Genomic DNA, 27160 nt, shown 5'->3' with positions numbered 1-27160 from the left:
ACATCCTGTCTGAGAAGGATGTGGTGCTTTTTTTCCACGCGTATTTACAACTTGGAGGAAGGCTTATGAAAGACATTGTTTTTAATTTCAGTGTTATTCTATGCTCCTGGAAAGCAAGAGCAATGGAAGAGGAAGGGAAGTGGTGGAAGGTGAAAATTCCACAGATTCACCTTCGTAATCTGTTGTCAGTATCTTCCTTGTAGTGGAGAATTTTCCTCCAAGTAAGATACTTATAGCTTTAAATTATGCAGCCCATGGTTAAGGTCTATTGAGGAATCATAGCTGTCTGAAGATAGCCCAGATTTCTCCATTGCTCAAAATAGATACTTGTTAACGTTGTCAGCATTTGCAGTCTTCTTCCTCTGTCTCACAAACAGGGTATCTCCAGAGATTTGTAGTGTTTTATATGTATTTTCTAATTTTTTTTTCCAATAGCGGAATGATTTAAAATGTCTGAACGCATCTCAGATGTCCCTTCATTTTTAGTACCTATTAAAGTAGAATCATACATATAAAACTTTGGTGAGACCGTTGAATCTCAGGGCAAGTATATATCCTTTAAATCTCACCTGCTACTATTGAGAAAATACAGTGGCTACTCTGTCAGAAGCTGTCTGTATTAATCATCTGTTTACTCTGTAGGTGTAGTCTGAGGTATGTTAAGGCCTGATCACACTAAATTTTAGTGATAGAAGACTATATTCTCTTTTATTTACTTCAGCAGTTTTTTTTAAATACAGAATTGTCCTTTATGAAATAAGGTATGCAAACATTTCTCATAAATCTCCTTGTAAATCTTTGAATGAAAACGATGCTATGCCTGAGGTAACTATCCAATAAAGTCTTCAAGAGGACTGATGCTTTTAAGAATTTATTCTTTCTGCAGCATTGTGTTTAAAGGCAATCTTTCAAAAATCATCAGGCCATTATTAATTTAATGCTGTGTATGCATATAAATATTAATAAGACTGCCTGCTACTTAGCAGTTTGCATGCAGGTGTGGAGTTTCTGCAAGTAGAACAAGATGTTAGTTTTCCCTCTTAATGTATCCAGCACCTTTCAAGCTTTCAGTTGCAGAACTTACTGTGTGTTTGATTTGTATAACTGTATGTACCAACTCTGTAATGCAGTTATAGTTAATTTACTAATAAAATAACTGTATTCCAGAGCAGAAAACATAAACTACAGTAGCTGAAACTTGGTGATGTATCCTAAAGAACACGGTCTGATAACGTTTTTAAACTTTGGGATTAGCTTACTAAACAAAAAGAAGTCAAAATCTGAAGGAGAAAAGGGAAAATTTCCAAGAACTGGAAACTTTTCATCTGTGATGATCTCATTTTTATTCACTTAATTTATGATTTTATGATTAATTTATGATTATTTGATTTTTTTTTTTTTTTTTTTTTTTTTTAATTTATTTTTTTTTTTGTTGGCTAGCTGGAAAGTTAACAAAGGGATTTAAAGAGAAGGTTAATTTTGAGCAGAAACTTCGTTGCTGTAGGCTTGTCCGTACTCAGTAGCATTAGTTGTGTATTTTTTACTTTTAATCAGGTTTTATAGTGGTTACTGTCATTATATCCCTTGTGCACAAGGTGGAAGAAATTCTGTTGTACACAGGTCATTCTGAAAGTAATGCCTCTTCTTTATTTCCATGGAAACCACAACAGATGCAAAGAGGAAGATGCCTCTACTCCATAGAGCAAATTCCCAGTTAGAAAACACTGTTTTTCAACGTAGTTATCACCATTGGCAATGTGTTTTTGTCAGCCATGAACAAGAGCCTTCAGGCTGCACTGGTGTATTTAAAAACGAAAACAAACAAAAAAACCTGCTCCAGGAGAAGTGACCTACTGTTTCACAACTGCTATGAAGGTATTGTTGCTAGGAAAATGTTGCCCATACAGTCTATCTTTCACTGACACAAACAGATGCAAGTCAGAAGATGCCGGATCTGGGCCATACAGTAGGTATGGTAGAACAGTCCAGCCAAGAATGGTACAGTCTTCAGGCTGGTGTGGGTCCTGGTGGTCAAGAGAATGGTTATCTGGACTGACTCTGGAAATTCAAGGCTTCAGCTTTGACCTCTGCGTTGCACTGCTGATTTGTACAGCTTCCAGGAAATCTAGAAGAGTCACGCTTTTCCTATCCCAAAAGACAGTGCATATCACTTTCCCTGCTGAGGACTGCAACTTGGACTTTTTCTTCCCTGTGGAATTTGCATGTCACCACTGCGAGTGCGCTGCTGTTTTGATTCCAACTCATAGTGGTGGCACTATGTCTTGTCACTAGTAATGAAGCAATCCAGGAAACTGTCACCTTCAGCCTTGTATTGGTTCAGTAGGTCCTGACAAATTTGTATATGATGTTCTTTCTGTTCCCGCACGTGCAGTCATGTGACCCATCTTGTGCAAACTTTGATATTCCAGTGTTGCCACCATTGTTTCCCAAGCATTGAAGCCAACATTCAGCTCTGTGCACGGTTTCCTGGTCATAATCCACTGACTCATGATGATGAGCTCTTCAAAATACTCATCATTTTGTGATGTGAGAGTTGTGCTTGGCTGTCCAGAATGTGGCTTTTTTTTGTCTGTCACCACTGCTGAAAGTGCACCAACTATCACCTCACTGTGCTCACGTCCACTGTTCGGTCTCTGTAAATGTTCAGCAAGTGTTGACAAATGTGTTTGGTTGTTTTTTTTTCATGTGTAAGAATTCACTGTCACACCTTTGCTTCATACAGAATCCTGTGCATACTTCATTCTGTCAGACTGCCCCTCTGCTGCTGTCTGTCACGTGGCAACAGAATGTAATGGAATATTGATGGGAAGGTTCGACCTCTACTGCCCTACCACCAGCATCCATCTCTGTCATTGTGGGCCAAAGTAGTAAAATAGGAGGCATTACTTTTGGAGCTGGCCTCATAGTACAGAAGATTGAAGTGTTGTATGTGTTTCCTGTTGTGCAATTGGTCTTGGTTGAATTCCATCTCCCATGATGAATTTTAATATCTCTAAAAGGTCAATTGCTTTCAAGGGCATTGGCAGTTGATACTTTCTCCATTTAAATGCCTTTGTAACAAATGAATTAAGCTGTGTGTTCTCCCCAGACTCAGGGATACAATTCAGAGGCAAGAAGCAGTCTGAGAAAAGGTCTTGGCAGAATATCTTTAGGAGCTGAAGGTAGCATTTTTTTTTTTTCCCAAAGAGGAGCATGTTGGAATATGCTAAACAGCTGAAAGCCTGAGAATGCAAGCTATGTAAGTTAGTAGAAATTAAAATCTAGTGGATCTGAAGTATGCTTTAGTTTCTGAAGGTGGAAGGGGGTTGGTTTTTCGCCTATTAAAAACTTGGAAGTCATGGCTTCTGCCCTGCAAAAAAGGTAATCATTTCTCTCTTGAGGCAAAGAGCTGAGAATTTGAAGTAATTTAAAGTATGCAGTTGATTGAAGATTCTGAGTATCTGCATAAAATCTTTGTGTCCCCTCAGAAAAATGCACAGATGTAGATGTAGAGACATAGCTTAGAAAGAAAAGTAGTAGTTTGGTTTGGTTTTGTTTTGTTTTGGTAATGCTAAATCAGTGAAGGGGCATCAACTTCCTGAGCGAAGGAACACTCAGCCTTGTAACAATTAATGTCAGATCTAAAAAGTGTTCTTAGAAAATTGAAGTGAAAGGATGTGTAAATGCAGGCACTGCTTTCAGTTCTTCAGTCTCCGAAGATCATCACTGTTTCCTTTGGAACAGGATTTATTATTCATGACCATCCGGAGAGCACAAGTTATGTTTCCTTGGATTCTGTGAAGCATGGCATTGTTCCCCCCACAAAACGGTGGCATGTTCTTTGCAGCTGACAGAAACAGGAATGGCATTTTGGACTATGTTAGACTAATATTGAGTATTTCCCAAGGAGCTATAGTGTCGTCTTTGGGATAGGAAAGTATGAACAACTAACATCTCCTGTGATACCATCTGGAGGAATGATATCACAGTGACTTGGGTAAATTCTTCCTTCTTACTATGCAATTGGAAATCTATTAAAACTTGTTAAAAAGAATAATAATTGGAATACACGCTTGTAACGGTGTTTAGACACTGATTACAAGTAGGTGTGATAGCCAAATATAGCCAGTACCTGAGAAAACTGTAGCATGTTTATGGGTGGAAAAGAGACCTTTTTCTGAACTGTTCTGTTTCCCCTTTGCTTGCATTTCCCACGTACTGTGTGTTATGTTCCTCTAGTAGGAGATAGCAAACCACTGCACTCTGCTGTACCAGCCATGCTCTGGCTATTGAAAGCAGCGAGCTGGGCATGTGGGAACTGGAGGGGAGGAGGTTGCAACTTTCTTGCCATGCGTAGAATGCAAGCATCTGGAGAAGGTTGGGGCCCAGCAGAAAGAAGGTAACTAGAAACAGCTGAGAGAGGGAGAGGACATGGAGACAATAAAGGGAAAGAAGCTTCTCCAGTTGGTTATGTGGAGTTCAGTGCAATTCTGGAAGCCCTAAAAAGTGGAAGTGCTGAGAGCAAAGGCTGGATGGATGAAGAAGATGCTGTCTTATGAGGCTGCAAGGGGAAGACTTGCCTGCAAATTCTTTATCTCCTTTCAGTCTGAGGATAAACTCGGGAAATTGAATAGAATGGAATTTGGACACTGAAGTTTTGCAAGATTAACAACTAAACAAAACAACACGTAAAAGCGAGGGCGAAGACAATGGAAAACAAAATGAGAACTGGAATAAATTTGACTGTCTTTCTTGATAATAAGAAACTTCATAGTGAAGTGCCTAAGCTACAGAAGACTTCCTTGGTGTTAAACTTAAACTCAAGCTCTGTATCCTGCACCAAAGGCAGCCACGTTCCTGTTTTGAATGGGCCAAGTCCCAGGGAAACTGGCCTGAGGGCTAGCGTGTTTCTACTGCAGAACACTGCTACAGCTCCCCTCTTTCTCTTCTTTTGTTGGATCAAAGCCGTGGTCCTTGTCCAGGTAGCGTGAGAGGAGCTACCTGTGTGTCATGGTAGCTGTACAGTTACCGCTGTGTCTGACTTTTGATTTGTGAGAAGTCAAATGTGAAAGTTGGAGGATCAAGTAAGTGAATCTGTTTTAAAAGCATGCTCTGTAGTTGCTTTGTCATCTTCAGATGTGTCTGGTACATGAACGCTTTCTGGTCTGCTCAGCGTGCCCTGTGATTTAATGTTGCCTGGTGAAACAAATGGGTTTCTGAACTTCATTGTTTAATAGGCATGATAACTATGACTTTGGTGTTTAAAGAGCTAAATCAAAGGGATTTCTCATTTAGTACTATGTTTAATAGGCTTACTGTTAATCAGTAAATCTAGCTGCTAAAAGAATTTAACTAATGGGTTGGTAGAAGGTGGCTTTGCTTTAGTTTGACTTGAAACCATTCATGTAAAAATGTCTACTTGAGTTCAACTGTTTTACAGCCCGTGGTAGTGACTCTACTCCAGTTAAATGTCGAAGTTACTTTAAAGTGAATGGGGGTTTTTTGTGGTTTTTTTTTTGCTTTTTTTTTTGCATTTGGTTTGTCAGATTGTGTGTGTTCTTTTTACGCTTAATCGGCCTAACATTGGGCAAACGAGCTGAGAAATGAATGTTTAGCTAAGGCACAGACTTATTCCATTTTTCTACTCCAACTCTGGTAGCTCTGTGCTCATTGTGATAAAATTTGAAAGGAAGCAAGACTCTCTTTTAGGAAGATAATTTGAGAAATAAATCAGTTACTCAAAAAGCACATAGGTGTTAGAGTGACAGTTTCTGTTCATGTAAGTACTTATTTTGATAACAAGGCAAAGGGGAAAATGGAAAGAAAAGTTTTCAAGTAGTTTAAAAACAAGTATGGTTTCCATTGAACTGCCTTGAGAAGTAAATACATTTCTTTACAATGTATTCTATTGTATGTTACAATGTAGCTGTTATTTTCTGCACTGTTAGCATTGTAGGATTTTTATGCAATCCTCCCTGCGATGTGTCAACAGCTAGTGGCATGTTCTGCATACTGACAATACTTAAAAGCAAGCTGTATCAGTGTACAACCCCATTTTTGCTCTCCTTAAAAATATTTCTAAAATATTCTCTGACTTCTTCACTTTTTTTTTTTTTTTCCTATAAGGCACCAAATGTTCAGTTTAAGTGTATTTTCTGTTAAAAAGTGATGTTTTTATTGTGTCTTCATAACACTGAATTTAGCACGGTTTGTGCATGAGATGTTCTGGTATGCTAATATTGTTCTTTCGTTTTAACTGATGCAGATTTACAGAAAGGTCTGTATGTGTCTTGTTCCTCATTTCATGAGGAATTATTTGGTAAAAATTAAGAGCAGTACTTAAAATCTTGCTGAAAATTTACATCAAGGTAATTCCACTTTTCTGTGCTTGTAACAGTGCTGTGAGATAGTACTTGTTATTGTAGAGCAATATGCTTCAGAATCAGGAAAAATGAAAATAAGGCAGAGTTTGATACGAACTTGGAATGTTTGTAAACTGTGAATTTTGACAAATAGTAGCTCAGACAAAATTGCAGTAATTGTATTTTAAGCTCTGTGTATTTCATTTGCTGATGCTTAAAGGGAAGATGCTTAAAATCCCTTTCATGGATCTATAACATACCAAAAATGTTTACTTTCCTGAAGTGTCAATGTAAATGTTAATTAAAAAAAAAAAGGACTGGGAAATACTTTACGAACATCTATCATGCAAATATGCAGTTTTGCCTACAATTTTGTGTATGAATTTGACTCAGCAAAAAATAGTCCTGAACCCAGGCCCATTCCTGCTTGCATATGTGGGGGGAAATGGGACCCATGAAGAATTCACTTGCCATTGTAAGCAGTCCAAGCCAGCTTTTAATTTGTATTTGTTTTCAGGCTAAAGATTATGTGGCTGTTGCTTCTCTAGCCCTTACAGTGCAAAGCCAAATGCCTACATTTGGACTTTGGTTTAAAAGTATTGTATATTTAGTAAGGATCTCAAAGTTGACCATATTCCTATACACTGCTGCATAACAGAAAGATAATGGGCTGTGAGGGGGTTTAGTAACATTTTTTTAGTTGAAAAAGCGTTAAATCAGTTTAACTCTGTAAGTAGGCTGCTCAGAAGTGATAAGATAATAATCTTTAACATGGTGTACAACCCCTATTGGTGTGCATTAAGAGATCTGTTGGCCTCTTTGTACCTGGCTCTCTTTCAGACTCAGGTAGTGGTAGCAGGCCTGTAAGTCTTTTATATCATGAAATACAGGGGGGGAGGAGGGGAAGGTTACAGAAGTTTACACAAGTTTACACAGTAACAGTCAGTGGCTGGTATCTGGTTTTACCTTTTGCACAGACACCAGGAATAACAATTCCAGCTGGCTGTGGCAATTTCCTTTGCCAAGGAACAGTACACCTTGGCTTGTTAAATCAGGCTCAGGAGGCCATTCCTTCTGCTCACCTCTTGAAAGGCTGCAAAAACCATTTGATGGTGTTCGTAAACCCTGGTGTGATGAGTTTTATGCTTTTTATGCGCTTTTTTTGTCCCAGGTTAGTGTAAGTAAAACCTCAAGTGAAAAGCATTGCTACAGTCTATTTAGCTGAAGTAAAGGCCCCCTAGTCTAGAAGTGGCATGACATTTAGAAGTTCATTTGACGGTTACTTACTTCAGTGGTTTTGAAAATGACAATGTTCTTTGTTTTGTTTTTTTTCTCATTCTTTTTGAACCCCTGTTTTATATGTGTGTGTTTTTTTTTCCTCTGCCTAGACCTGGTTAACCATTTCTGTGAACAGGTCCTCAATTTTTTACTTTGTCCCTACTTTCCTGTCGTAGCCCCATCTTCCCCTGGTGTCGACTCCGTACCCTTACAGCGCACAGGCAGTCAACACGGCACACAGAACGCAACCGCGACCTTCCAGAGGGCCAGCTATGCTGCAGGCCCAGCCTCCAATTACGCAGACCCCTACCGACAGCTGCAGTATTGTCCTTCTGTTGAATCACCATACAGCAAATCTGGGCCAGCCATCCCACCTGAGGGGACCTTGGCTAGGTCACCTTCCATTGATAGCATTCAGAAAGATCCCAGGTGGGTGAAACCTTAATTGTCTACTATTTCTTGCTCATGCAGAGGTTTGAAATTGCAGTTTGCTTTGTGTATTTCTGCTGTTGAATATCACCAACAAAACCCCACGACCCGAAACCTGATGGTAAGTATAAAACTTTTGTATAACACTTTTATTCTGATGCTTTACCTTCGGCAGGCTCTCATGAGCTCTTCTTGAAAATGAAATGATAGATGTGGTCTTGGATACATACGTTTAGCCCGCCTTCAATAGTGCCACCCCTCCAAATCTTCTGGAAAGTGATTTTCTCTGAAAATGGCAGTGATGCTATGACTTTTGACTCTCACCGTTGTGAACTGAATTTTCAGGGTACTGCTTGGGCAGGAGTTGTTACAATTGTTGGGTTTTCTGCGGTTAATATTCACAGAAGGATTTTCTGGTATCAGACAATGAGACTGAGCAATGTAAAACAGCCTATGGCCTGGTTTGTGCTTCGCTCTGTGTCTTAGGCAAGCTTCTAATACCAGTGCGTGATAGCAGAATGTATGTGCTACAATTCTCTATAAATGATCTTTACATTGCATGCTCTTTCAGTACCTATTACAACTTAGTCATGCCCAACAGCAATACGGTTGTGATATGGTCATGTGCGTAGGGAAGACACAAGAGCTAAATTTTATAGCCATCCATATGCCCAGTAGACACAGAAACAGATTAGGGAGTTTTCTGGCATATGCTTTGACTTCCATGATAACGGTAGTGCAAATGCTGACTGCAGTTGTTGGTGCACTTTGTAATTTTCTTTTAATTTTCTGATGGAAAAGAGAACAAGGCTTTTTTTTGTGACTGAAGTTTAAGCCCATCAAAAATGTTAATTTATACTTTTTTTTTCTGTGGCAGATGGTGTGAACTACTTATCAGTTTGTTACATGTCATACATAAGTGAACCCAATAATTTGCACCCCTCCAAATTGGTGGAAATGTTAAGTAAAAATTTTGTAAAGACTTTTCTTCTAGCATTAAAAAAACAGTATTCGCAATCTGGTATCTCTGCTTGTTTAGCATATGGGAAGTTCTTTGTAACCAGGTACCCAATAGCAGCTTTTTTTTTTTTTTTTTTATTTTATGACACGTCAGAAGAATATTGGTAACCGGAGGGGAATAGTCTTTTTAATAAAAACTCAATGTTTTGATGTGTTTGTATTCCAGAATATAAAAGCTAGCAGAAGAAAAAAAAAGATTTCCTTTTGTAAATATCTCATTTTCAAACTTAAAGGAAGATTGCTTTAGGAGTGCACAAAAAAAATGACAGTAATCCATGTGAAATGTTCTTAAGAGGTGTATGTCAGCAAGAGTGCCATCATGCAGAAACATATTTGTAGTATCGCTACAGGTGCTAGATATTATGTCTGTGTAAAATAAAAGGTCATCTCTGAGTTGCTCTGCAATTGCTTTGAAGCTGATATTCAGTTACCATCTATGAAATGAGCTTATAAAAGAAGGTTTTCTCTTGCAGACTTTTCATTTGGCTGTTTTTTCATTCTCGTACTGTGAATAGTTGTGCATTCATGAGTACTGATTTTTTTGTAGGTAAAGTAGCAGCATGTAGGCATCCAGGTTAAATTGACATAAGCTCTTACAGGCAGTCACTGAATGCTGTTTTGCTAAGATCACTACTAAATGGACTCAGACTTTTCACCTCTTCTCTAAAAGAGGTTTGCGTTATATGAATCACGGTCCATGGATCAAACAAATGAGGTTGTGTGATGTCCATTACTTAATGATGCTGCTTCTACTTGTTGGCAGAGAATGCTTCTTATAAAGTATTACGAAGTTAGCAAGTTTTTCAAGAGGACTGCTGATTATGTTGTTGTGCCTCAGTCTGCAACAGCTATAGTCTGCCTTTGCAGAGCAGTTTGTGAGACTACCTTGTGGACCATAACTGTCATTGATTACTCAGATATTGGAAAGACTTTGAAAGATTGGAGGGTGTTTAGAGAAGAGAAACAAAAGTGGTTAGGAGGTGGCCGATTTATATGGATAAAGTATGAACCTTCATATAAATGACAGATTTGAATTTGTAAGGAAAGACAGAATTTATATAGTACAGCATATGGGAGATAAAAGGAGTGGCTATAATTAGGAGAACTAGAACATTTTTTTCAAATACACAAAAAATTTGCAGTAGTGTCAAGTTTCATTGTATTCCTCAAAGGATTATCATTTATATCATGTATAGCAAGAAGAAAGAATCTTGTTACCCAGTAAATGGACTTGAGCAACTGATAAATCTTGAGCTTCTTTACAGAGATATTGCTACTTTTGTGATTTGCTTGCTTGTTTTTCGTTTTTAAAATGACTTACATGAGTGGTTACAGAGTGGCAGGCATAATTTTCAGACACAGTCAACCTTTCCATCAGAGGTCCAAACAAAGGTTTGCTGGAAGAGTGAACTGTGAGACAAAAACAAATTAATTGCAGGCTTTGGAGTAGCGTTTGCTATATGTCAGTCAGTTCAAGATGGAAAATAGATGCCCAGAAGAGAATGTACTTATCCTAATAAACCATTAGAGTTTCTAAAACTGAATGCTGTTTTCTGGACTCTTAAGTTTAGATGGGATTTCCATATGAAGTCCTGAAAAAATGGTTGGCAGGCACTGCAGAAATAGACAACTTTTTCCATTGTTTTCAGCATGTAGTTTGAATAGCAAACACTGCAGCTTTACATATATGTTCTGAGCTGACACTTCGCAAATTAATTTTTATCTTAGCATCTGTTCTCCATCATTCAGCTCTCATAAAATATGGTTTAATATTAATTATCTTAAAGTTTAGCATCTATTTCTAAAAAAGAATCAGAATAATTATCAGGTTTGTGGTAATAGGTATTTTTTTTTAACTTACTCAGACTGCTAGCTGGTAAATGACATAGTGAAGATGGTGAAAACTACATGCATGTGTTCTGTCAGAGGGTCTGATGCTTTATCTTAATTAGAAAGGAAAGCCCTTTTCTTACTGCATGTCGATAATAAAACTTAAGTTGTGTATGGAAAAAAACAAGCTGAACGTCAGACAACTTATTTACAAGTGGATTATTTTGTTTGCTTGCTGTTAGAAGAAGAACAGAAGTATGAAGTATAGCTGAGGTGAATTTGTTTCATGCCGTAATTTCTTATATGAAAATGTGGTGTAAAGTAAGGGCGCAAAATAACAGTATTTGTTTTTTGAGTATTGTCTTGGTTTTATTTCTTGTTGAACTCTGAACAAGAGACGTTGTGGGTGTTTTAAAGTATTGGATATATGTGCTTGTAACATCTTTCTGCCCTGCTTTCATTTAAGAAAGATTTGTCTGCCCTTTAAATTTTGAAAACTTCTTTAAGGTTTGCCCATCTGCAGAATGTGGGGCAACTGGGGTGCTCTGGAAATTGAGGTGTCAGTATGCAATTATCAGTCTGTGTGCCTTCCAATTTCTATACCAAAATATGTCTTTCAGATAAATACATATCAGTGATATCTGGTAGTAACTGGCTTTGCTTATTTATGAATGGGCCTGTGTTTGGTTTGATGGGTTGAGTTAACAATTCTTGTGTTTTGTGACTCCTGTTCAATGTGTTTCAGACCCCTTAGAACTGTTTCTTCTGAAGAAACTGGCTGATTTGGTGAATGCAGTTGTAAGAGGTTCATTCTTTACCATAGTGCAGTCTGCAGCAATAACAAAACATCACCACAAGTGGTGGAATTGTGTTGCAAATAAAGAAGAAGTAAACATTTCTAAATCGAGCTGTCTCACACCAGCTCTTACCTTTACAGCTGTCTGTGTTTAGGTCAGCATAGTGATGGAGCTTTCCAGGTATTGCATGCTTGAGCTGTAATGCCCAGAGATGTTTCTGCTTCATTCTGTGCATTCGGAGTCAACATTGCCTTTCATGATTTCTGCTGGCTGTAATTTCTTCCTTAGCAGAAAAGGAAGGCTCTGGCTGTCTAAACTTAAAAGTTGGCTTTCTTACCACTTACGAAAGGAAATAAATTAGATCAGAACGTTCTGTATGAACTACTGATTTCAAAACTCCTTGTTGTTTTTCTGTTTTCTTTCTATTTTTTTGGTGTTTCATTGGTGTGGGGTTTTTTTTGTTGTGTTTTTTTTTTTTGTATTTAAATGTGCTGTGTTTTCAATATGCAAGTTAGAAAGCTTTCTTTTCTGACAGAGAAGTCAAAGAAATAGAATAAGTTTTAGTTAACTTCTGTGTTCCAGTAAAATTGCGTATGGGATCAGTACACACAGTTTGGAACATACTGTGTTAAAGGGTGAAGGAGTCTTTACCATATATTTAATCTTGCTTTGTTCCAAGTGTTCTCAGCACTAAAATAGTGTTAGTCTGTTGTAAACTGAATAGCAGCTGGGCAGTAGAATGGTATAACAAGGTGGAAAGATAAGTGTAAACCTGCATGTGTGGATGGTTGGACATGTTTGTGAGAATGTGTCTGGTAGGTCCCTTAGGAGAGCATGTCACCTGCAGAAAGGAGCTTCAGTTGAGGGAGAAGGCCTTCCTGTGACCATAGAACAGCTGATGTAACAGCGTGCTGTCCTGCCCTATTCAGAGTGAGATGTGGGCTGGGGTTCTCAGAATCCAACAGGCTGCTGGAGGTGTTGGTTGGATTCTGTCCTTCCTGCTGGGATGTGGCTTGTAGCAGTTACTTATCCAAACAAGGACAGGTCTGCCACATTCCAGGTTAAAGCCTTTACTACTCAATTATCATCTGCTATATTTCTGATACTGAACGATTTGTGTTATATTAAAACACTCGGGAAGACAGAGAACATATCCATGGTGGGAGTGGGGAGCGGTTCAGGGAACCAGAGCATAATTCTTTAACCCAAGAGGTGGAGGAATGAAGTTCGTATTCATGATCTGAATGTGGCAGAATAAGGATTGCAGATCCACCTCCCTGGTTCCTTGTGATGCAGTGTGATGGGCAGATCTCTTCACCCACAAGTTTTTGAAGGTCTGTCTTAGCCTCATCTGATATTAGGGGTAAAGTGGAAATTCTCCAAAGGTGTTGGTAGTGAGGAAGCCATGGGAAGCATATTTCCAGTGGATCTGAGCACATGTATGTTTGGCAGTGTAGAGATACCTTGAGAAATTGAATGCTTCAAATTCTGAGGTCCTGCTAACATCCTACTAGGAAGTCCTTAATCTGATTAGATATCTTGTGTTTATTCAGCTAATAAATATCTGGTTTATTTTGCCCTACATTAAAAAAATTGTGCTTCCTCTGTGAATAACTGACCTTAAAAAGAAAATAAAATCAGATTTTCAAAACAGCATAAAAATACAGGAAATTCAAATAAAGCAAGTCCAGAGAAAATTTCACTTCTTCATACAGATTCTTAGTGAGCACAGTAGCTTTGAGAAAAATGAAAAATCATATAAAGTAAGCAGAGATTTTTTTTCCCCTTTCTGTTATACATAAATAAGGTTGAAGCCTGCTTATTTAAAGTAGTTGAGGTGAATTGTCGCAGTCTTAATTTGGAATTTCAGGAGACTGCTTTGCCTGGAAAACTTTGGTTAGAGAAGACTTTCTTTAAGAGTATTCAGATCCAACTTGGATGGGGCAAAATAAGTCAGCTGGTAACTGATCCAGACCTGGGTCATCTTTGAAGTAGAGGAGTAGTGCCCAGAATTTGGTAAACATATCGTGTGCGACCGCACTGCTGTGTATAGCGACAGTTTCTATCTGTTTCCACTGCTTACATCTCATTGGACTCAAAATGTCTGGAAAAGTGCTGGACAGAAGTAAAGTCATTCCCTGATGCATCAGGTTTGATTCAGTATGCATGAAAGCATCACCTGTGTTTGCTCTTTTTTTCAGTATTGAAATTGTTTCATGCTGTTTCACAACCTCCTTTGTCTTGGAAATCCTTTGAAGAAAAAATCCTGGAGTGTACTGGAGCGTACAGACATAATACCTGTGCTTTTAGCTGATGAAGCACTAGCATCCACTTGTTGTTGTCGGTGACTAGTAAGATTATTGGCTGCAGAACGCCACTCCATTTTGTTGCCATCCTGTTGTTAAAGAAGATCTTATCATTAACAAACCTACTGTACTGTAATCATAGAACATCACAATCTAGGTTTCACAGTAACATAGATGACTGGTCTATATAGTTTGAGTAATGAGTCTGTCCTGAAGTTCTTACAGTTCCTAAGCCACCAACAGAGGAGAATAGGCTATATATAGCCACTTTATTTGGTAGGATATTTATGTAGGATATATAGAGGATATAATTTTGAGATAGAGATAATACTTTTTTTTTTTTTTTTTTTTTGCTTGGTTGGTTTGAAAGTGTAGCTCTACCAATATTGTGCCTCAAACAGAAGGTAATTTGTTTCCTTTGTACTGGGGGAAGAGAAGTGAAAGGCTGCTTATGTACTTGTCAGTGATACACGGCATTCACAAGGAAGTGGCAGGAGATTCACATACTGTTTGTAAGTCCACAGCTGAGTAAATGGAAGAACAAAAGAAAGATCTCCTCCTTCCTAAATAATTTTTTCCCCATTGCAGTAATGCAGATCTGACACCTGAGGAACAGCAATGAAGTCCTTTCTACTGTTTCTTTTCCAATCTGTTGTGTCTTTTAATGCCTTGATTCATCTAGGGGGAGAAAGCAGGTGGGCAGTGAGCCTCATTCTCATACTATCCATAGCTTGTTTTTTGTCTCTTGAATGGTGTAACTGAGCATCTAATGGTGAATATATGTCCCAGTACAATTTCTGCCTTTGTTTGCTATGCATTTTGCTCAATATCCTGTGGTTCATTTGCAAACTTTGACAGATGCAAAATCTGTGTGGTTCCTTTCTATGATGGCAGACTGGAACAGCTAGAAAATGTTGTAAGCATGTCTTCCAACTAGACATTAAAAACATGGGAGAGAATCATACTTTCGGGCTTTATTGGGCTCATGTAAGCTGTTACTATATCCTGGCACGATAAAGTTTCTCAGTTGTAGCTCTTGAACATCTCATCAGCCAAATGGATAATAATGATCTTCCTCTTTATAGATGTTCAGAGCAAGTTTTTAAGGTGCTTTGAAGTTCAAAGGATAATCTTGATTCCATGGCAAATGTGATGGAAGAGAGAGAAATACATTAGGTGGAGAGGATGAATGGAAAGCTTTCAAGAAACTTGCTAAAATCAGGACACGTGGGCTGGAATTGTCTCAAAAAAGAAAAGTCATCCTTGACACTGCCGCACAAACTTATGAGCAGAGATTGTTGGCTTCTGAGGCTGGATATTATTGTGATTTTGTACAGCTATTAAATAAGCAAGAAACAAAAGCCAATTTGTTGTCAATTTATACAAGTGACAAACAATACATTTTGTACAAAACATGTCATTGAGAGAGAGGATTTCTGCAACAGAATACAACCAAAAGTTTGCTGAAATCATGTTTCGAGTGTAGAGGTTAGCGAAAAATGATGAGGAGAAAGAATAGTCAAGAATTTTTATTAGGCTCTGGTAGAACTTTGTAGCTGTGGGAACTGAACGGTCTGACTCAAAAAAAAAAAAAAAAAAAAAAAAAAAAAAAAAAAAAAAATCTGCTCCATGTAGGCTATTTCAGATGAGAGAAGGCCAGTCTCTGCCAGTTCACTCAAGGTCAGAGCTTAGTGTGAAATCTGCCTCCTAGCCTTTTCTTCCTAGTGTGCTGCCATTCTCTTGGCCATTCTCTTGACTTCGTGGAGGTCTCCCTTCCTCACTGAACAGACCCAGTGCAGAGATGCATCGCGATTTGTAGCATTTAGCTTGTGGTTTCCTAGGAACCAAGAGCCACCACTGATCCTAATAGAAATCCTGCAGCCATTGTTGCCTGGGAAACTCCCAGTCTCTGGGCTTACTGTGGAATATTTTCTTTACGCTTTTTTTAAACCACTGCTATCAGTTTGCTGTTTAGCTTACCTCTCGCTGCTATAGTTCTGGGGGGATTGTATTTATCTTTACTGTGCAAAAAAAGTGGAGGAGGAGACTAGAGAGCAGAAGACCTGGAAATAAATTGTTTTCTTAGCTGAAAGGAGAAGGAATGAGATGTCTAGGTTTTGTGAACACACCAAAGGTAGAAATGTGGAGGAAGGAAAAACTTGTGGTGAAAAGAAGCACTTTGGCAAACTCTGCCAGAGTAAAAGAAGTTCTTTAAAAAGCATGCAAGATCTGCACACTGACACGCAATAAGAGGACTTTGAAGTACACTCAAAAATAAGGTATAATGATTCAATTTTCAGCTTTTTAAAAATATTTCCAAGTTAGTTTGATAATCCCTTTGTTCCATACCAGGACATGATGTATTTGATTCATGTGTTACATTTTGAAGAGGACTGTCTTTTGCTTTTATGCTGTTTGATGCTTTGTTTTTCCTTTTAGAATTTGAGTTTGCACGTTTGGCACTGTCAGTTGATGTGGCTAAAGGAAAGTGATTGTGTTTATGTTAGTTCATGAGAAAGGGGGGAATGCCAACAATGCAGGTGTAAGGCAGTTTCTTAGTAACAGTTTTCTTAGCTTCCCTAACTTCCTGTGACAATCCTAATATTTTAGTTATTCTTGTAGAGAAACAGTGCTGAATCAGTATGCCTTATTTGTTTCAACTTTTTATACTAGAATAAGAAGTTTGCATTCTTCTTGACTCCCACTTTGACTTGGAATGATTCAAAAACTAAATTGCCTGTAGCTGTTCTTTATGTAATTCCATTGTCCTTCAAAACATCTAATCTCCATAATTTCTCTCAGAGCGCTGCCATCTAACTCAGTGCTGGCATTTCCAAATACTGGCTGTATCCATACAGAAACACCGGTACAATTTCTAGCCAGGAATTCTGTACACCTCCAAAATTCAACCAGTTTATTTCTACAGTTTTGCAGTGTGGGACTGTCCTGCTCCTAATTTGTTGATGGTAGAAGTGCAGAATAGTATGACCTTCTTGTATGAAACGATTTATGCGAAGTAAAGAACTGATCTTAAATCACCTAGGTCAGAACAATGAAAAAATGTGGGTTTTGTTTTATTTTTTTATCGTGTCTCAAATCAGGACATTGGTCTGTAGGCTGATTCCTCTGGCCTAAGACCTGAGCTGGTGTGTAAAATATTAGGTGCGATGTTCAAGACCAGGGAGCTTAGCACCAGCAAAGCAATTGTAATGATAGAAAATGAACACGATGCTTTTCCTTAGCCATGAGGCAGCCTGTGGCTCTAGAAGAGCTTGTGAGCCAGTTGGTGCACTCCATGAGCTGGGGACCTGCCTATGGTGCTACCTGGGTGTGGAAATGTCTGCCTGGAGGCCCACTGGTCCTATGCATTCCCAACAGGGCTTATGGCTGTGAGTGGTGGCAGAGTGGGCCTGTGTCACTTGCAAGCTGTGGAAGCTGGAGCTGCTACATTGCAGGGAAGCCTGGAGGGATCTACAGTAGTGAAGCCCAGAATATGCCTGCCAGGACAATGCAGAGAGTGAGCCTGGGCCATCCTAGATAGCATAGAAAAATCTCAGAGGGATCTCCATGTGAGCAGAAAGTCTCAGAGCATGTGCAGGATTTGTGAACGTGGTCAGCAATTAGCCCCTTGTTTGTCATTAGTCTAGCCTACGTGGGCAGTGAAACATATGGTAGATGTGAACTCTCATGTCATACAGTCCCTGGGGTTCACCAGGAACTTGCCAAACACCGCCTAGGTTTAGTGTAACCACATAACAGCTGTGTAATGGATGATTATTTCCTTGTGAGAGGAAGAAAATACTCATTTGGACTAATTGGAGCAACCTACAGGTTTTGTTCTAATTTGGAGTTGTTAGTTTCCTGCTGGATCAATTCTGTGATTGCTGTAATCCCTTCTGAGTCAATACCTTTAGCTGAATGTTTCTAAAAGTAGAGTGCCCATTTAGTTAGCTGCTTGTTAGTTAACCTGAGTGTCAGGGTATCTGGGCCTTCTCATGATGGATATTTTGTTGTAAATGAAATTTACAGGAGCTGAAAACAAACAATGTTGAAACTGTTTTAGTCAGTTGTCCCTCGCATCAAGTGATTCTTGAGTAAAAGCTGCTGCTTTTTCTGTGACGTGATCCAATAAATTCCACAGGTATTCATATTACTATACTTTAGATTATGGTCTTGAATGGCCATATGAATCCATAAAATGGATGCTTTTTTTCCTTTTCCCTGTAAGAAGTTGGCTTTTATGAGGGGCTTCCCTTTGTGGACCGGTTTTTAGTTTTCTGCATAGTTCTTTCATTTTTTCCAACAGCTTCCAATAGGAAAGATTTGATGTTCTTCTGTATCAGAATAGTAGTTGTGAAATCTCTTATGAAACTGTGCACAAGTTGGTGCACAAAGGATTCCTCAGCTGTTCTGATGTTAGGTAGATTTTAGATAAAAGTGAGAAAAGGAGTATGGTATCTCTGTGTTTGTACATCATAGCAGAGTTTACCACAGGTGACCAACTTGTAAAACCTCCATACAGGCAAATCCAGTCACATACTTAGGAATTCTTTTGAATACATAAAATCTTCTCTGCAGAACAGTGACATCTCTGTCATATGCTTAGTCTTCCTTTTGGAATGCTTTCTTCTGTTTGTCAGCAGCTACGTTTGTTTTAATAAAATTTTATCCTGAACTGTGAAGTTTTCATTTGGAGCTGGAGCTGCTGAGGGATAACAGATTCTGTCAGCCACTGCATTTCCTGTGGCATGTCTCCAGCAACCATCTGTTACCTCCCTGCCTCTGCCCTGTACATGCATCAGGACCTCTTCCCTACACTGAGCAGTGCTGCACATAGGCTCCTTCTGAAGGATGTCAGATAATCTGTGAATTGTTTATGTGGGTGCAGTTCTTGGGCCTGCTAACGGAAAACGTGGTGGTTTGGTTGTGCTGCATAGGAGGAAGAGGGCTGCCGTCTCATAGGGGGACATCCTAAGTGAAATGTACTTGCATGACCAGTGGGCAGGCCTACACTTTTTATGCACTTTATGAAGATGTCAGAACAGTGATGACACTAAAGTAATTAAAAGCATAGAGCACGTCATTTAAACAGGATTCTGACAGCCAGAGGGAGGACAGGTTTGAGAGGAGAGCAGGAACTGTATTCACGTTTGCCAGTGTGCAATGGTGTAGGAGCTTCTGTGCTGGTGATGATGACGTATGACAGAGCTTCACAGGACAATTCAAGAGCTGATTTCTCAAAATGCATGCTGTTCAGATTTTCCCTTCCAATTACTGACTCTTGCTGATTCAGTTTTTAGGGCAGCTAGGTGGAAGTGCTTTCCTTTAGGGCTCTGTTTATCACCCCCTATATGCCTGTAATCATATCAGTTGTGCATGTGGGTACACTGAAACTGAGCCTAATAGCTTCTAATCCCCACCAGGTTAATTAGTAGGCCAGGCTTGCCTCATAATAATGCAGCTAACAGCTTCACAGAATATATTGAGGTGGGAGTATGGAAGCCTGATTCCTGTCCTGTTTCATATTCCTTCACATAAAAATCAGTCTGTTACTGAATGTGTATCTTCTTTCCATCATTTTGAAAGAAACATTTAGGTTAGAATTTGTTTTTACATCATGTTGAACGTGGCTTAGTTTCACCTATTTCTAGCGAAGTGTTTTGTGCATTTTTCTACTTTAACACTAAGAATATAGTAGGATTCATCAGCTAATGAATGGTTTTTGAGAATCCATTATGAGAAAAAGCATTCCCGTTGCTAAAAAGGAAAAAGAAGTATTTTGGAAGGGTGAAGCGGAGAGCTAGTTTTGCTTTTTTTCGTAAGGAAATTAATTATGGGGAAAAACTCAGGAAAGAAATCTATATATCAAACTTTCTATAACGTTTATGATAGATTGTCTGTATTGCCTTTATGCGATTAGAAATGGAATGGATGGCAAAAGAATGATGGGGCTTGTAGGTGACAGCTGACGTATTCAAAATAGCGAAGGTAGCCTTTCACTCTTTTGTTGACAGTTTCAGTATAGCCTGAAGGATAATGAAGCACATGAAAGTTTCCAGAATCATTTTAAAATAAACTATTCATGAGTATGCTTCTCTATCATTTTAAACTTCTTTGGAAAATGGAGCTTGTGCACGTGGTATTGATTTATTTCCTTGGTATCACAGGCTTCATGAGAAAGCTCAACTCTCAGAGCTCCCAGTTCTGCAGAACAGCAGTATGCCAGTGATATGAGCTAAATCTTACAGCCTTCTCAAAGAGGAAATTCCATTTACTTTGGAATGCAATTTTGAATGGAGTAAATACAGCAATGTAGAAGAATCCTGAAATGGAAATTTAACAGTGGGTCATGACTAGCAAGATGCAAATTGTGAATTTTAGAGCCTTATTATCTTCAGTTTTCTTAGAAAAACTAAATCTCTCATGACATTGTATTCACTCAAAACTGTTGGATTTCAGAAAAATCACAGGCAGTAGCTTGAGGTTCTGCATGTGCTTTCAGTGCAGCCAGAAACTGGAGCTTTACTGGTATATTTTTCTCCACTTCTTTGAAATTTTTGATGTGTAGAGGGAGAGAAATGTTACAAAGGCATCACTGTCAAATTCATAAAGTATATGCAATGAGAAATGCACAGAAAGCTTTGACGTATTTCCTGTAAAATGTTCTTGTATGTCTGTTAAATAGAGACAGATGAATCTCTCAGTCTATTGACAACAGCTAGAAGTTGTTGTGTTTGTTTGGTTTTTTTTTACTACATTTGGACAGATAATAATGTGCTATTTGAAAAAGAAAATAGTGTTTCTTGGATAATAACTGTGCATGAGAACTATCGCTCAAAAAAGTTAAGATGTCATTGTAACAAGAAATACTTTCTGCTGCCAGCATTTCTTTAGAATATGGATTTCATTTCAATCTGGATGTCATGGATCCAACCTTAAAATTGTAATTAAGCCAGTGGAGAAATATGTTTTCCATTTTTCTATTTAGGCTGAAATTTGAACTAGTTTCTCAGTGGTAAAAAAAGAAAAGCAAATAAACTTTTAGAGTAGCAAGCAGCAGTTTTCATATGGTGACACTTGGTTTGGGTTAGTAACTTCAGAAAAGTAATAATACTCTTTTGAAATAAATGCCAGAAATGGCATGGAAACTAATCAGAATAAATGTGTTGGGGGATTGGTTTTTGTTGGGTTTTTGTTGTTGTTGCTTTGGGAGTTTTTTGTTTCCACTTGACTGAGTTTTCTAGAAAGCCAAAGACTTGAAGAGTTTAGAGATTCTAGTCCAGAGTTTAGAGTAGGGAAGAGATCTGGCCGCTTTCAGCTGAGTGTTGTAAAATAAGCCAAAGAAAGGGTCTTTGACTTAATTTCTTTTAATTCAGGGAAAAGAAAAAATCAGGAAAGAACATTTTGTTCCCTATTCTCCCTAAACCCATGTAACATTTAGGCTTTGTAATGATGAATTCTCATAGAACCATAATGAAATGGAAGCCACTGAAGACTAATGCGTTCTTCTCAGTACTTGCATGTGGTAGTGATAATGATGCAATTCCTGTGAGAATATGCAGCTTAGATTGAAGGCTGTGGAAAGTGCTGGGTGAATTGCTGGATTGGTGGCCTGTATTCCTTGCTTACGTGTAAGACAAAGGTAAATACATGAATTTGTGATGCAATTTTGGTGCGTCTTGTTAGTATTTAAATGGTCCAATGGTTTCATTTTGCTGTGTGGGTTATGATTATGTAAAAATGCACTTCCTTGCCTCAAAAAGTTTATGTTCAATTTCAAATGAAGTGCAGACAGATAGGAAGAACGAGAGAAAGTAGAAAGGAAATCAGGGTTAAAAGTAAAAGCATTTAAATCGTTTAATTATGTGCATAGACCTACCTCTGAATCAGTCAGGAACTTTTATTTTGCTTAACAAATAATTGCTGGTGTCCCCAGACTGCTTTCAATAATGTGAACATTTTGCTGCTTTTCTGGTAAGCAGGTCTCAGTAGAAAATACAGCGATTAATAAAGAGACTAGTTTCTTTTGGAATAGGTCAGCTGTGAAAGTCTGTAGGAAGGATGCCATGTGAAAATCATAAAGATGTTTGCAGAAATGTGCTCAAGGCTGATGTTAGAAAGCAATTTCAAAGAGTGCAGCAAAGGGCAGAACTGAAAGGGCCTTGGACGTCTACAAAAACTCAGTGGCAAATGTAGCCAACTATATTCAGTGATCTCATGCTGTCATCTTGTAAAAATAAAAACTGCTGTGACAGTCGTGCTTCTAGAATATTTATGTTTTTTTTAGAGTGGATCATTCAAATAGGGTAAGAATCTGAGTCTTCAGCTAGTCAGCTAACTCAGGAAAAAAAGATAGGGTTCTTTACCACTCCATGTTTAGTATTTGCTAAGCTAAGTTTACTCTAAATTCATTTCTGTATACATGTACACAGTAGCCAACAAAGCTTGTAAGTTGAGCGTTTTTTGGCCACTCGATAGCTCAGAAAAGTGGAAGCACAAAGCACAGTATTTGTTGGTGACTGAGCTCATGGGAACTTCATTCTTCTTCAATATAGTATAAATACAAGATGTAAGTATACAAACATGAAAAATATGTCGTACAAACACATCATAGATGTATAGATTCCATAACCCATGCATGCATGGCGTGTATGATGAGCTGACGTTCATGTCTATGTGTAGGTGGGGTGCAGAATGTGCCCAAGAGCAGTGTGCAATGTCAGCTCATCATACATCATGAGGCATGTCAGGTTGCTTTGCTGTGTTAAGAAACTGAATGATGGGTATGATGTGAGTTCAGTCAGCTTGCTGTTTTGTTTGCTGCTGCTGAAATTCATTATGTGGGTGTTGGTAAGCACTTGGTCTGAAACAGACACCAGGATTTGGTTGTTACTCACATCACTACCTCAGGTAGAGAGCTGCTAGCCATATCCTTGAGTGTTCTTTGTACTTGACAGAGTACCTTTTCTGTCTGCTTTGAAATGATCAGTTCAGGAGCCGCACATTTTACATACCCAAATTCAATTGTAGCTGCTAGTTTTATTGCTGCCAGTAGAATTCCCTTACTTATAAAGTGTAAACTGCAGTGTCATTTTAATTCAGTTACGTATGTTTATAAAACACAGACTTCTGTGAATGGAGGTTCGTTTTCAGTGTTTTAGTAACAGGACAATTTCACGTTTGTTTGTAGCGTTATTTTTTTAATGTTTGCAAGAACAGAGAAAGTATGGATGCTTGTTTTAAAACAAAAAAATCAGCCACGTATTTAAAAAAAAAAAAAAAAAAAAAACCTCTCCACATTATTGAGTTGTGTAGTTTAACACTCTATTTTGGACACAGTGTATTCTTACGTAGATCTGGATCAGTGATTGTAAGGGTAGAAATCCTTCCTGACATGTGCTGCACCTGATTGCTTCTACATGCATGTTATATAAAGAATCCAAATATGCGTTAAGGGAAATATAATTCTACATTGACAGAGGCTGTTCTGACTTGTTTTTTTTTTGTCAGTTGACAATGCTTAAGAAAGCCTGGCATCTCACTGAGGAAGTGAGATCATAGAATGATAGAATCATCGAGGTTGGAAAAGACCCACAAGATGATCCAGTCCAACCATCCACCTATCACCAATAGTTCTCACTAAATCACGTCCCTCAACACAAAATCCAGATGTTCCTTGAACACCTCCAAGGTCAGTGACTTGACTTCACCACCTCTCTGGGCAGCCCATTCCAGTGCCTGACCACTCTTTCAGAGACGTAGTATTTTCTAATGTTCACCACCCTGGTGCAGCTTGAAGCCATTGCTCTAACTCTATCACCAGTTACACAAGAGAAGAGGCCAACCCCCAGTTCACTACAACCTCCCTTCAGGTGGATATAGAGAGCAATAAGGTCTCCCCTGAGCCTCTGTGAGATTTGGAAGTTCTACCTGAATAAAACTGATATGTAGGTTTGCCATCTTTGTTTTGTGGTAGAGTTTATGATAAAAAAGAAACTAGCTTTCCAGTTGGTAAAAGGCAAGGAAATAAATAGGTTTTGAATTAGTTGTATCTGATTGATTGCTGGGAGATGTTGCTCTTCTCCAAAGATCTACAAATGAGACTTGACCTTGCCCAAACTTTGGAGAGGAAACTTTGTCTCAATTAGTATTCTATTCTCTCTATCTGTGAGGAGATTTTTGCTTGGGAGGAAAAACAAAACAAAATAATTTGACATACAGGACAACTCAAGTGAGATTTAATTGTTGGCTGATAAAGTAGTACTTCTTCATTTTGAATGTGTTATTACGTTTGAATTGAGCACACCTATTCATTTTTTAAAGACTATTATTCCTGATTATGGTTTTACTTTCAGCTTTTAGTACTTGAGTTCCTTTTGCTGAGGAGTAGTGGAGTAATTTTAAACAATTGCATGCTACATTACATAAGAAGATGCATCCTCTTTGCGGCTGGAAGCAGACTCTCATCTTGCTTAATGGAGGGTTATGTTTTACAGTCTTAGAGATTAAGACTCTGCATGGAAGCTTGAGAAACAAAGGGAAGTTATAAAAGCATATAAAATTTTCTGGTTTTACTCAGGAGCACTGGGGAATCTCACCCTGCAATAATGCAAACCTACTAAGAGCCAAGTGAAGGATCCCACTTGTGTGCACAGTCAAATAATTGAGTCTCCCAACTCCTTAGAATAGTTTCTTCCTGTCATGTTCAGTTGACATTTCAACTAGATGCAGTTGAGCGATCTTTAACAAGTAACTAAAAATATGTAGAAGAGCAACAAATATAAAACTGGTATGAATTAAAGTGGTCAGAAGATTGACATTGAAGTGTTTCTTCTAAATTTGTCAGAAGGAAAAATAGAAAAACAGTCAAGAGCTACAGTAAAGTAGATTAGCATGTGAACCCCTGAGAAGCAGTATTCCTAGGGGTAAATTTGCTTCCTGCTGTTTTAATCCTGAGAAGTATTTCTAGCTGTTAAGCTCCTTAAAATTTGGGTATGACCTACAAGACACTGAAGGGCTTTTGTTTTTTTTGTTTTTTAATTTCCTTAAAGCATTTGATTGAACTGTGGCATGCAGGTATCCCAGCCAAATAACAGTTCCTTCATGTAGAAATTGGTGTTTACCTTTGTTTTTCACTTCTTTAATATTTCTAGAGCCTCTAGCAATATATTGTGTGACAGAGCATACCGCTCTCTCTTCAGTCGCATTTTTCAGCTCTAAAACCTCCTCTTTGCTTGGATTTCTTCACATCTGAAGCTTATTTTCACACTCAAAAGAAGATGCAAGTCTAGTTTCCTTGGGATAACTACAAACTTCTATTGTGAAAAAGGATAAACTTAGAGCAGAATTCCATGACAGCTGTGCAGAGTTCTGTGAGTAGCTAGGAGAGTGAAGCAGGACTTCTTACATGTGCATACCATGTGAAATTGTTTTCATGCTGGTTTACTTGGTCTTCAGGCTACCTATGAGGGGCCTACCAGGCAATGCATTTTTTCCTCTCACCACTTCACAAATGTTAGGGAAAGCTAATGAATATTTTTGAGTATGTTCAGCATTTGAGCTGACCTGAACGCAGTAGCTTAATGTTCCAGTTACTTTCTTAGGTGATACCGAGCTTGCTCTCTCATTAACCTTGGAAGTCCTGAGGAAAGGGCTTGCTCTTAAATAAACAAGAGCTAGCAATCTTGTCTGCCTTCCGCTTTAAAAGGGCACTCACTGAGGTGTGTAGGGTTCTCATTGCAACAAATAAATAAATTTGAAGTTGATACAAATTAATGAGTTACTAAAATATGGTATTCCTGAATGTTTGTAATTTTAAAGTTATTTGAATGTTCTCTGAAATTGTCATTGCATCTATATTCTGAAGTTACAAAATGATTTAAGTATGCTAAATGATTCTGCTGTATCTGCTGACTGTAAGAAGAAGAAAAATGTTCAGTTTGTTCTACGCTTCTTTCTAGTCAAAAAAGTTTATAAATGCATTCAGTAGGAATGCATGTTCGTGAATTCACGTGTATTCTTCCATGAAGAAGTACAGCTTTCTACAGTTTTTTTGTGACTAAAAAAAGAGTTGTGTAACAGCATTTCTCTTTGTAGTCTGAAAAGTCTATTATTTTTTTAATAGAATTTGAGCATAGAGTTTTTCTCCAGACTTGAATATACCTATTTGTGGTACAAAACGCTGGGAGGAGTTGGTTCTCTGTGCTATTCACAAAGGAGGGTTTTCTTTACCAGCTGATTTACACTACAATTTTCAATTTGCTGTTTGTTTTGAAGACAGTCTGTGTACTTCTATCAAGCAGTAACTACTAATTTGGTAAGATCTACTGACTATTGGCCAAAGTTTTGTTTTCAGTGTAATGAATTGTAATGGAAAGAAGGGGGCAAAGACACAAAATAATGACTGCTTCTGCCATCTGAGTAGAAAGAGTGGTGCACTAACAAACCATTTCTAATATGTCTTTGAATGAAAATTGATCCCTGCTTGCAGTCTCCTATTTCTTTAAATACCAAGTTAATAATACTAAAGTAAAGTCTTTGTCAGTCCTATGAGTATTTGGGATAGCAAAGCCAGGAATACAATGCATAATTGAAATTAGACTTTTTTTTTGGTTTTTACCAAAAAGATGCTGAGGTAGATACTTCTGCTGGTAAGTCCGTAGCAGAGTAATGTCCAGATGTGGAGTCTTCAGTACAGGAGAGACATAGACCAATTGGAGTACATCCAGAGGAGGACCACAAAAATGATGCAAGGGATGGAATAGCTCTCCTGTAAGGACAGGCTGAGAGAGCTGAGGCTGTTCAGCCTGGAAAAGAGAAGGCTGCTAGGTGACCTGAGAGCACCTTTCAGTATCTAAAGGGAAACTACGGGGAAAAAAGGGGACAGACTCTTTAGCTGGGCCTGTGGTGATAGATCAAGGGGAAATTATTTGAAACTTAAAGAGGGGAGATTTAGTTGGATATAAGGAAAAAATCTTTTACAGTGAGGGTGGAAAGACACTGGAACTGGTTGCCCAGAGATGTGATGGATGCCCCGTCCCTGGAGACATTCAAAGTCTGAGCACCCTGATCTAGCTTTGGGTGTCCCTGTTCAGTGCAGGGGAGCTGAACTAGATGACCTGTGAAAGGTCCCTTCCAA

General features: G+C 38.4%; 1 protein-coding gene across 3 annotated transcripts in view; it reads left to right on the top strand.

The window, feature by feature from the left end:
• CTNND2 (catenin delta 2) overlaps positions 1-27160 on the top strand; it is a 507709-nt gene that overhangs the window by 274187 nt on the left and 206362 nt on the right. For all 3 annotated transcript variants that reach the window (XM_042838959.1, XM_042838975.1, XM_042838967.1), the window contains exon 8: positions 7817-8069. In XM_042838959.1, coding sequence (XP_042694893.1) covers positions 7817-8069 — 253 coding nt within the window. The remainder of the gene's footprint in view (positions 1-7816; positions 8070-27160) is intronic.

Source organism: Centrocercus urophasianus, unplaced genomic scaffold (assembly GCF_019232065.1).
Source record: "Centrocercus urophasianus isolate 14NV4802_14NV808 unplaced genomic scaffold, USGS_Curo_1.0 seq_11, whole genome shotgun sequence".
NCBI classification, from domain to species: domain Eukaryota; kingdom Metazoa; phylum Chordata; class Aves; order Galliformes; family Phasianidae; genus Centrocercus; species Centrocercus urophasianus.
This window is presented reverse-complemented; position numbering and strand designations above follow the sequence as displayed.